At 48.6% G+C, this 9,890-nt stretch overlaps 1 protein-coding gene and 1 long non-coding RNA gene across 3 annotated transcripts; one reads left to right on the top strand and one right to left on the bottom strand.

Annotated features, from left to right (window-relative positions):
• The first annotated feature begins 207 nt into the window (after window positions 1–207).
• Window positions 208–4,143, top strand: LOC109782436 (uncharacterized). Of its 2 annotated transcripts, none has more exons than XR_012201731.1 (4): window positions 208–2,569; window positions 2,794–3,519; window positions 3,643–3,797; window positions 3,890–4,143. It is a non-coding gene; the product is annotated as an uncharacterized lncRNA (long non-coding RNA). The 2 variants fall into 2 exon arrangements; XR_012201730.1 differs by having other exon boundaries at window positions 3,643–3,807.
• A 2,386-nt stretch (window positions 4,144–6,529) lies between these two features.
• On the bottom strand, window positions 6,530–7,087 carry LOC141027501 (uncharacterized). The gene has a single exon (XM_073504561.1). It carries the CDS (start codon window positions 7,085–7,087, stop codon window positions 6,530–6,532), a length of 558 nt encoding a protein of 185 aa, XP_073360662.1.
• Window positions 7,088–9,890: the final 2,803 nt, after the last annotated feature.

Below are 9,890 nucleotides of genomic sequence, written 5' to 3'. Positions count from 1 at the left end.
TGAGGGGCCGGATTTGTCAAGTCCGGCTGTAGATGCTTCCCTTATATGCTATGCTAGTACCATTTTAAGATGAAAACACGAAATTTATCCAAATCCAGAGCAACGTGACTCCCATCTTTTCATGCGAGAGGACCAAAGTATAGAATTAGTTCGTTATATTTAAATCAGCTTTGTGTGTAATCGATGTTTGATGCACAAGTGAATTGCGCAAAACGAAGGGAAGAGCTTTTGCTCGGCCGGCCGCTTGTACAAGTTGGCTTGGAAATGCCCTCCTCGCTGATGTGCCGCATCTGCCTCCGCCACCGCCGCTCCTCCTCCACCACCTCACTGACGTGTCGCCTCCGCCTACTCCGGCGCCGCTCCTCCTCCACCTCCACCTCCACCTCCCCGCGCCCACGCCCCTGGTCTCCCCACGCCGCCTTTGCCGCTGCCACACAGCGGGTCAGCGCTGGGACGTTCAGCCCGGAACACGCACACCAACTGTTCGACGAATTGCTACGGCAGGGCACTCCGGTCCCCGATTTCTCGCTGGACGGCTTCCTTGCCGCTCTCGCCCGTGCTACGTCATCGGCGGCCTGCAGAGATGGCCCCGCCCTCGCGCTCGCCCTCTTCAACCGCTTATGCCGAGAAGAAGCTGGCCCGCGGGTGGCGCAGCCCACAATCTTCACCTACGGCGTCCTCATGAACTGATGCGTCCGCACTCGTCCGCACTCGGGCTTGTTTTCTTCGGCCGTCTCCTCAGGAGGGGCCTGAAGACAAACACGATTGTCTTCAGCTCCCTCCTCAAGTGCCTCTGTCACGCCAAACGGACAGACGAGGCTGTCAGCGTGCTGCTTCATAGGATGTCTGAGCTTGGTTGTGTGCCTGATGCCTTCTCATACACCATTGTTCTTAAGAGCTTATGTGATGGTAGCAGCAGCCAGCGGGCGCTCGACCTGCTCCAGATGATGGAGAAAGGAGAAGGTGTCTGCTCTCCCCTGGCGTGGTGTTATATACCACGGTCATCCACGGCCTCCTTAAGGAAGGGGAAGTAAGCAAGGCATGCAGTCTGTTCGATGAAATGGTGCAGCAAGGGGTTGTGCCTAATGTGGTGACATACAACTCGATTATTGATGCGCTGTGCAAGGCTGGAGCGATGGACAAGACAGAGTTGGTCCTTTCGGCAGATGGTTGATAGTGGCATCTAACCGGATAACGTGACATATACTAGCATGATACACGGATATTCCACGTTGGGCCGGTGGAAAGAAACGGGCAAAATGTTCAGAGAAATGACAAGCCGGGGTATCATACCAGATGTTGTTGGTTGGACCTCATTCATGACCTCCCTCTGCAAGCATGGAAGAAGCAGAGAAGCTACCGGAATTATTGATTACATGTCTGCCAAGGGCCACAAGCCTAATATTGTCTCGTACTCTATTCTGTTTCATGGATATGCTACAGAAGGATGCTTTGATGATATGATTAATCTCCTTGACTCAATGGCAACCAACGGTATTGTTCCCAATCGCCAGATTTTCAGCATTTTAGTTGATGCGTATGCTAAACGTGGAATGATGGATGAAGCTATGCTCATATTTACTGGAATGTGGGAACAAGGAGTGATCCCAGATGTATCCAGATGAGGACAAGGAGTGAGTTCAGAGTCTACAATTTTTAGGCTGGCTGATGCTTTGAACAAGTTCAGTCAGATGATTTCTATTGATATAAAACCGGACACAGTTGTTTATCACTCCCTAATTCAGGGTTTCTGCACACATGGCGATTTGGTGAAAGCAAAGGAGTTGGTTTATGAAATGATAAACAAATACATTCCACCTCCTACCGTTGTGTTCTTCAGTTCAATAATAAATAGTCTATGCAAAGAAGGAAGGGTTACAGATGCACAAGATATCTTCAACTTGGTTGTTGAAATAGGTGAGAGTCCTGATGTCTTTGCTTTTACTTCACTACTTGACAGATATTGCCTAGTCGGCAAAATGGAGAAAGCATCACAAGTGTTTGATGCAATGGTATCAACTGGCATTGAGCCTAATGCATCCACCTAAAGTGTAATGATAACAAATCTTTTGAAAGAAGGATCAGTGGAAGAAGCTGAAAGTTTGTTCTCGTCAATGGAGAAGAGCGGTTGTGCTCCGGACTCTCGTCTTATAAATGATATCAACAGAATATTATTGGAAAAAGGTGAAATTGTCAAGGCTGGAGATTATATGTCTAAAGTTGATGGCAAGGCCATCTCACTTGAAGCTTCGACTACTTCATTATTGAAATGTCTCTTTTCAAGCAAAGGGAAATATCCGGAACAAATAAATTTGCTCCCTGTAAAGTACCAGTTTTTCAATGGAGTCAGTTGATGCCCCGGACTCAGATGACACACATTGGCATGGTTTGGAGCTCCCTCTCAACGATGTCGACATGAGTTCTCTTCCTACAGACATGAACATCAATACTCACCAAGATCGAGCTGGGTGTTTGGTGCCACCACGGTGTTTTAGCCCAATGCGTGTGGCTGCTGGGCGTGCATCATATGGACATTGCCCATAATTTGTGCGCCATTTCGACTCTCAAGGTTCACATCCTCTTCTCTTAAAAATATGCCAGGGTGTAGTATCATTTTTATTCTTCTGTTGCTCTTTTGAGATGTTCATGTTTACAGTTAGTTGCATGTATCATTATACAGCAGAAAAACTGCAAGGATCGAAATTATATTTCTAAAGTCAATGGCAAGGCCATCTCACTTGAAGCTTAAACTGATTTGTGCTTTGTTATTGACGTGTCTCTTTTCAAGTACAGGGAAATATCATGAACAAATTAAACCGCTCTGAAAACTACCGATTTTTCAATGTACTCGGTTGATGCACTGGACTCAGTAGATAGACGTTGGTTTGGTCTGGAGCTCCCTCTCAATGATGTCAACATGTGTCCTCTTCTATGCGCTCACCAAAATCAAGCTGGGTGATGGTGTCACCATGGTGTTCTGGTCTGATGCGTGGACTTTGCCCCTAATCTCCACGCCATTTCCGCGTGCAAGGTTTGTATCCCACCTTCCTCTTAGGAATAGGCTTGGGGTGCTAGTGGGTTCTACGACCTTTACATAACATATATAAGCATATGCCATAGTGAGTTCTGTAACCTTTTGGATCGAGGACGGGTTATAAGGCCTTGAAATTGAGCCATGTCACCTTTATGGGACAAGAGTGCCATTTGAAGTTTCTAGTTTTTGTATGACAATTCAGCCCTAATGTGGCAAAAGTCAGGGGTTATACCATTGCAGCTTTTTGCATCGTGTTGGTTCCACTAGAGGTCTTTTCCCTGATCATTGGCTTTGCCTGTTGATCAAACATAGCTTAACTGTCAGATAGCAATCTTGCCGCAAGCATATTTTTCAGATAACCTCCAACTATCCCTTTCAACGCCAATGGTCGAGCAGAGGCTTCCTCCAGTAGGCACATTGCTGCCATGACCACAGCCTGGATGAAATCTCCAGTAGCCTGACCTCTAGGAAGAGGGTCGTACTAGGTACCCCGCCTTTTCCCTGATCGTTGGCGTTGCCTGTTGATCAAACATAGCTTTTAACTGTCAGAAAGAAATCTTGCCGCGAGCATATTTTTCAGATAACCTCCAACTATTGATTTTACGCAGGGAAATATATTCTGAGCATTTATGGCAATCAAGCACATTTGTAACCAGAAGGTCCATAGCCAGTTAATTAAGATTTGATCACTTGCTAGTCTAGTGAAATCGACAGTTCTTCTTCCCGTGATCAACTCAAGTTGAAAAACCATGGAACTGCACATGTCTGTCTTGGTAGTAAGCTATCTAATGTATTCTGGAGCGCATTTCCCATGACCTGAGTTAGTGAATTCAGATGTGTGTCTTTTCCCGACAGGTGCCAAGATGTGCAAGCCTGAAGACTTGGATTCAATAGTTGTGTGGGACATCCTCATTCTTATACACCAGCTGAGTGGTATTTGATCAGAAGTGTTATCTCATATGACAACAACTCAACTTATAACCTCCTGATGATGACAATATTGAAAATAATGCTGTAATGTTGTCTGAATATCTCAGTTTTTTGGGCCGAACATGACGTGCTGGAATCCATAGATCTTTCTGTTAATTTATTATGATGTTGATACTGAGCACTGGAACTTGAATGTGTCACTGAAGAAGACTAGCACTTTTACCAGGCAGGTGGTCTGCAAGAGGCCCAGCATCATTACGTCCAGACCACTATATGCCTGGACTGGATGGTACCTGGAGTTGGCCTGATAGTTGTTTGGTTTGTGGCCTGAGAAAAAAACTGCTTGCCTGGCCTGGTGCTACACCCGAATGATTAGCCTGGTGAGGATAAATAAAGTACGATGCTTAGCCCAGGCAAGGTTATTAGCCTGGACGAGGCGTCCGGTTTGTTGCGCCTGGATGTGCTGCATGCTAGCCTGACACATAAGACAAGGGAGGTACAGTTTGCTTTTTAAATAAAATATTCTTCTAATCATTAAATGGCAGAGTAGGCCAGGGTATGAAGCAAACACCCCCATGCGAGGCTTGCCTGGCCAGGCAAAAATCTTGAACTTTCCAGGAGGCAGCAAAAAAGTTCAGGCATGGAGCCCAGGGTGGCAACCAAACTAGCCCTAATGCCTGCAAGAGGCTCCACAATTCTGATCAGATTCCTCACGGGGACGCTCCATATCGTGCTGAGATGGCGGCGTTCGCGACCACGACCTCCTCGGGCTCAATTCTTCTCGACTTCATCTTCGTCTCGGGATTGAACCACGACGAGAAGCGCTTCATCTTTCAGCACTGTATATGAATCCTCCAACCCCTTTGCCTGTCATATTCTTCTCTTACAATTCACAAAGCCACCCCCTTATCCCCGCTACGAGATGTCCAACCCATGTACATTTTTCAGTACTCCTCCTTTGCCTGCTCAATGGCAGCAAGGGAGAGGAGCGAGTTGTGTCCAGCCTCTTCCGTTTCCTTCCTTGCTGAATGATGATCCTGTATACAGGCCATTAGGAGATTGGCCAAACTCTTTTTCTTTGTGCGGCAAGCATGATACCTGTGGAAAGAGTGTCATCATGTCGATTTGCTTTCCGGGCCAGGAAACCGGGCTCTGATATTTGGAAGGCCCGCTTCTCTGAAGATGTATGCCCTCGGGGAGCAGGTGATGTGTCGCGCCCTAGAGGTTTGGACTTCTGTACGTCGCCTTGGCCTCTGGTCTGCTGATCAGAACTGCATTTGCACTCCGAACTGTGTCTATGACAGATGGCGGTAGTGCAACCAGTAGGACTAGTGATCTGTTGGTGACATGTCAACTACTGCTGTTTGGAATGTCTTTTTTCTTGCTCCAGCATTCTTATAAATGGTTTTTGAGTTGGGCATGATGAAAGCGGGTACAATGGCACTACTTAGAAGCTATTATGTCCTGTCTTGGCTTTAGCAATAAGCTTGTGCGACTGATGACTCCCTCCATCCCTGGCATCGCCAAGACTAATGGGTAAGTTTTGTCGCATCTTAATCGAACCGCATGCGGAGCTCAGCTCCTAAGAAAATAATAAGAAATATCTAGTTTTGTTTCATAAGTGGCGAGCCAAGGAATAAGAATACCGCCCCCGGATCTGTATTTCAAAAGCGGACTCGGCGCTGCAAGAAATAGAATTATGCATAGATTGACTTGTAAAGAAAGACGAACCGAACAGTGCTAAGCAAAGAAAAACTCTCTTATTTCTATGCTCGATTCAATCTCTACTCATCTGCTTTTAGTTCTACTTTCTGTATACGAAGTCCGAGCTTTTCGAGCTGCTCAGTTCTCGCTATGTTGGGCAGCCCGAAAGCCGTATCCTTCCTTTTTTTTACAGGCCAGTGTATCTAGTAAACAGAAAAAACTGCATCCTTGGCCTTGGGGAGGATATCTGTCGTTGGATGTAGCACATATGATTGTACTTCTTGGATCTGTTGGCGATCCATCGAGGAGATGGAGAGAGACTGTGGGCGCTCTCACTGGTCACTGCCGTCCTTTTCAGCCTGCAGTACCGGTGCAGGACAGGCACGTTGTGGCCACCGCACCAGCAGCCGCCAGCCCAGGCTCACTCTCTCAGACTCGCTCTCTCTCATTGGCTACCTATCTATAAGTGCGTTGCCATCATTATTAATCTTTCCATCAACGGCATCTATACTCTCCATGCACCCCGTCAGCGCCACCACTAAGGCCAACTCCACCGTGCGACCTCAAAAGGACGTCCGTTTTGTCCGGATTCTGTCCGTTTGGGTAGGGTAATGGAGTCGTGTCCGGGCGTGTCCTGGGATGCGGTGGCCGTGCGCCCAGCGCGCGGCCGCATCCGTTTGCCCCATCCTGTCCGTCAGGCCCAAAAATGCCCATATTTTCATCAAAACTAGTTTACAACCCAAATATTTATCTGAAAATTAAAATAGTTTTTCAACCCAAATATTTGAAATTGTCTTTAATAAAATAGTTTTACAACCAAATCGAAATTGTCTTGACTGAACATAAAATGAACCAATACATCTATTGGTTGCCAATGTGATCCCACACGTGCTCAACCAAGTCATTTTGAAGTTTCAAATGAGTGTGCCAATCACGCATCTCACGGTGAAATTGGACAAACTGTTCAAATATGGCCGGGTCTTGGTGCAGGGGCTCAATATTTTCACCTTGATAATCAAATCCTTGGTCGAAGATACTCTCATCACGCTCGTCCTCGACGACCATGTTGTGCATGATCACACAAGCAGTCATCACCTCCCAAAGCTTCCTTTCATCCCATGACAGTGCAGGGTTTCGAACGATACCCCACCGGGATTGAAGCACACCAAAAGCACGTTCCACATCCTTTCCAACACTCTCTTGCATTTGGGCAAATCTCTTTCTCTTCTCACCTTGGGGTTTCGAGATTGTCTTCACAAAAGTTGACCACTGAGAATATATACCATCAGCTAGATAGTATCCCTTGTTGTACTGGTGGCCGTTGATCTCAAAGTTGACAGGTGGGGAGTGACCTTCTGCAAGCCTCGCAAAGACTGGAGAATGCTGCAGCACGTTGATATCATTGTGAGAACCTGCCATGCCGAAGAAAGAATGCCATATCCAAAGATCCTGCGATGCCACCGCTTCTAATATGACAGTGCACCCGTTGACATACCCCTTGTACTGGCCCTGCCAAGCAAATGGATAGTTCTTCCACTCCCAGTGCATACAATCTATGCTGCCAAGCATGCCTGGAAAGCCTCTAGCTGCGTTGGTCGCCAACAATCTCTCTGTATCAGCGGCAGTTGGCTGCCTCAAGTACTCTGGGCTAAACACCTTGATCACAGCCTGGCAAAACTTGTACATTGACATTAGACATATTGTCTCACTCATACGCACATACTCATCCACCAGATCGCCTGGAATACCATACGCAAGCATGCGGATGGCCGCGATGCATTTCTGGTAAGAGGAGAATCCAAGCTTGGCAAGGGCATCCGTCTTGCACTCGAAGTATGGGTCATGAGCAACCACTCCCTCTCAGATACGATTGAACACATGCCTTGCCATACGAAAACGGCGACGAAATTTATCTGGCTTGAAAAGCGGAGTGTTCGCAAAGTAATCGGCATAGAGTAGGGCGTGGCCTCTCTCCCTGTTGCGGTTCAGGTTGGGAGCACGGCTAGGGACTGACCCCCTGTACCGAGGAAGCTGTCGTTGAATGTGGTCGTGAACGACCAGTGCAGCCACCACAAGATCTTCATCATCCGACGACGAATCGTCCGATGAACACAGGAAGTGATGGAAGAAAAACGTCTCTACTGTCCATACCTTTGTGGGAAAAATGTCGAACACCTTGCGGTCGTGGTGGCGAAGAGGCCGCGATGATCACCTCGACGCAGCAGGGGTGGTTGCCGGCCGGCTACTGGCCGCTCTGGAGCTCTCGTCGGAAGCTGCCGAGGTCGCCGTGGTACGTCGCCGGCGGTCGTGTCCCCTCTGCCACCGGCAAAGACGGCGACGGCCAAACCTCCTCCGATCGACGGCCAAAACTACGGCGAAAGCGCGGGCGTGGTGGCGGCCATGTCGAGACGTGGTTTGGTAGGGACGGTCGGGGGCTGCGTGGTGAGGAGGCGGCCGAAGAATAGTGGCGGCGCCGGTGGCGGGGCGGGGCGGGAGAGAGAGGGTGGAAGCGTTGGGAGCGGGGGGATTGCTAGTGTCCCCGACAGGCGGGCCACGGGGGAGGACAAGGGCGTGCGTCGAGGCCGTCCGCGCACGTCCGTTTCACCCCAAACCGAGCGCAAGTTTGGGCCGGGGATGGGTCGAAAACAGACGGAATCCGGACATTTGTCCGTTTGAGGCCACGCGTTGGGCCGCGCTATTCGTCCGTTTTACCCCAAACGAACGCGCGCGGATAAGATGGGGTCGTATGGTGGAGTTGGCCTAAGTAGTGGCCATGAGAGGACAAAAAAGAATACGGAGTACGTACGTACGCCGGAGAGGCGCCCTATCCTCCTCGCCTCGTACAAGGTACCAAGTCCACATGACCGACCGGACCAAAAGAAGCCCCGACAATAATGATCCCGCCAGGAATCCTCGCCGGGGCCGGCTGGCTGGGCCGCCTTGCCCTTGCCGACTTCGTCGACAATAATAAAGGCCGCCGTCTGTGAGGTGCGTGGCGCGGGGCGTGCCTCCTGCCTGTCATGCTCATGCTCATGCCATGGCAGCTCCGACGGGTGAGCCGACATTCATGCATCATCGTGCACCAACCCACCAGCCAAGTTTCGGCCCAGAGGAGAGCTCTCCCGCGCCGCGAGCTTCGCATTCATGTGGTTCAGTGCTGTTGACATGTAGGAGTAGGATGTAGCACATCTAGGGATGGAAACCAGTACTGCTACCAGAGATACTGACGTTGGTCAATAAATTAGCCCTTCTCTTTTGGGGACATTGAACGGGACACGCGTGCGACGCCTTTGGATCGCCGGTCCATCACCATAGCACGAGTAGAGTAGGAGCCTCCCATCCATGAAGATGAAAGAAAGGAAGGGGCGAAAAAAAGAACCACAAAGTTCACTGACCGACCATCGCTCCCGCCCCTTCCTTCCATCCATCCAATGGAATTACGCGGACAGCGACTCCACACCGCGCGGCACTCCAGCACACGCACGACAGCGACGCCTAGTCTGAGGCTCCGAGCTCTTGCACATTCCTAGGCCCCAATTATCACACTAGGAACATACTTACTCAGAAGAGGTGCAGTGATTGCAATTTGGCGATTAATTCAGGCCAGTGCCATGATGTCGTCGTGGAAGCAGTTAAAATCCGGGCGGGTTTAGTTTTGCCATTTCGCACTGGCATTTTAAAACTATCCTGCTTTCATGAGGCAGTAGCCGGAGAATTCACATGCTCCCATGATCCAAATTTTAAAAAGTCACATTTAGATGTTTAAAAAATTCTGAAAAAGTTCCTGAATGTTCAAACGACATATGTTTATAACACCTAAAAAGTTCAGATCAAAATTATTTGTGAATGTTCAAAAGACCAACTCAAATCCTTAAAGAAAATTGTTTTAGCTTTGATCTATGCCCTCGGGAGTCTTTAGATTAGTCTTGTGAGAAACAATGTTTCAAAATGGTTTGGTCTCTACCAAAACTAGCTAGGGTTTCAACTAGTTGCTTTTGAATTTTCATCCTTGTAGGCAAACAATCAAGAAAAACAAAGTCAATCACAAACAGTTCTGAGCAATCGTAAGTATTTCCTAGGAAAATTTTAGTTCCCTAGAATTTTTTTAGCATACCAGATTTGGGAAAAGTCAGGGACGTGACAGCCGATGAGGCTTGTAGCGCCTGTCAGACGGGCGCTACATCGTGTAGTGTAGCGTCGACGCAGCGGACGCTACCCAAAA

This window comes from Aegilops tauschii, chromosome 1 (assembly GCF_002575655.3).
Source record: "Aegilops tauschii subsp. strangulata cultivar AL8/78 chromosome 1, Aet v6.0, whole genome shotgun sequence".
Classification (NCBI taxonomy): Eukaryota; Viridiplantae; Streptophyta; class Magnoliopsida; order Poales; family Poaceae; genus Aegilops; species Aegilops tauschii.
The sequence above is the reverse complement of the archived record's forward strand: the minus strand, read 5'-3'. Positions and strand labels throughout refer to the sequence as shown.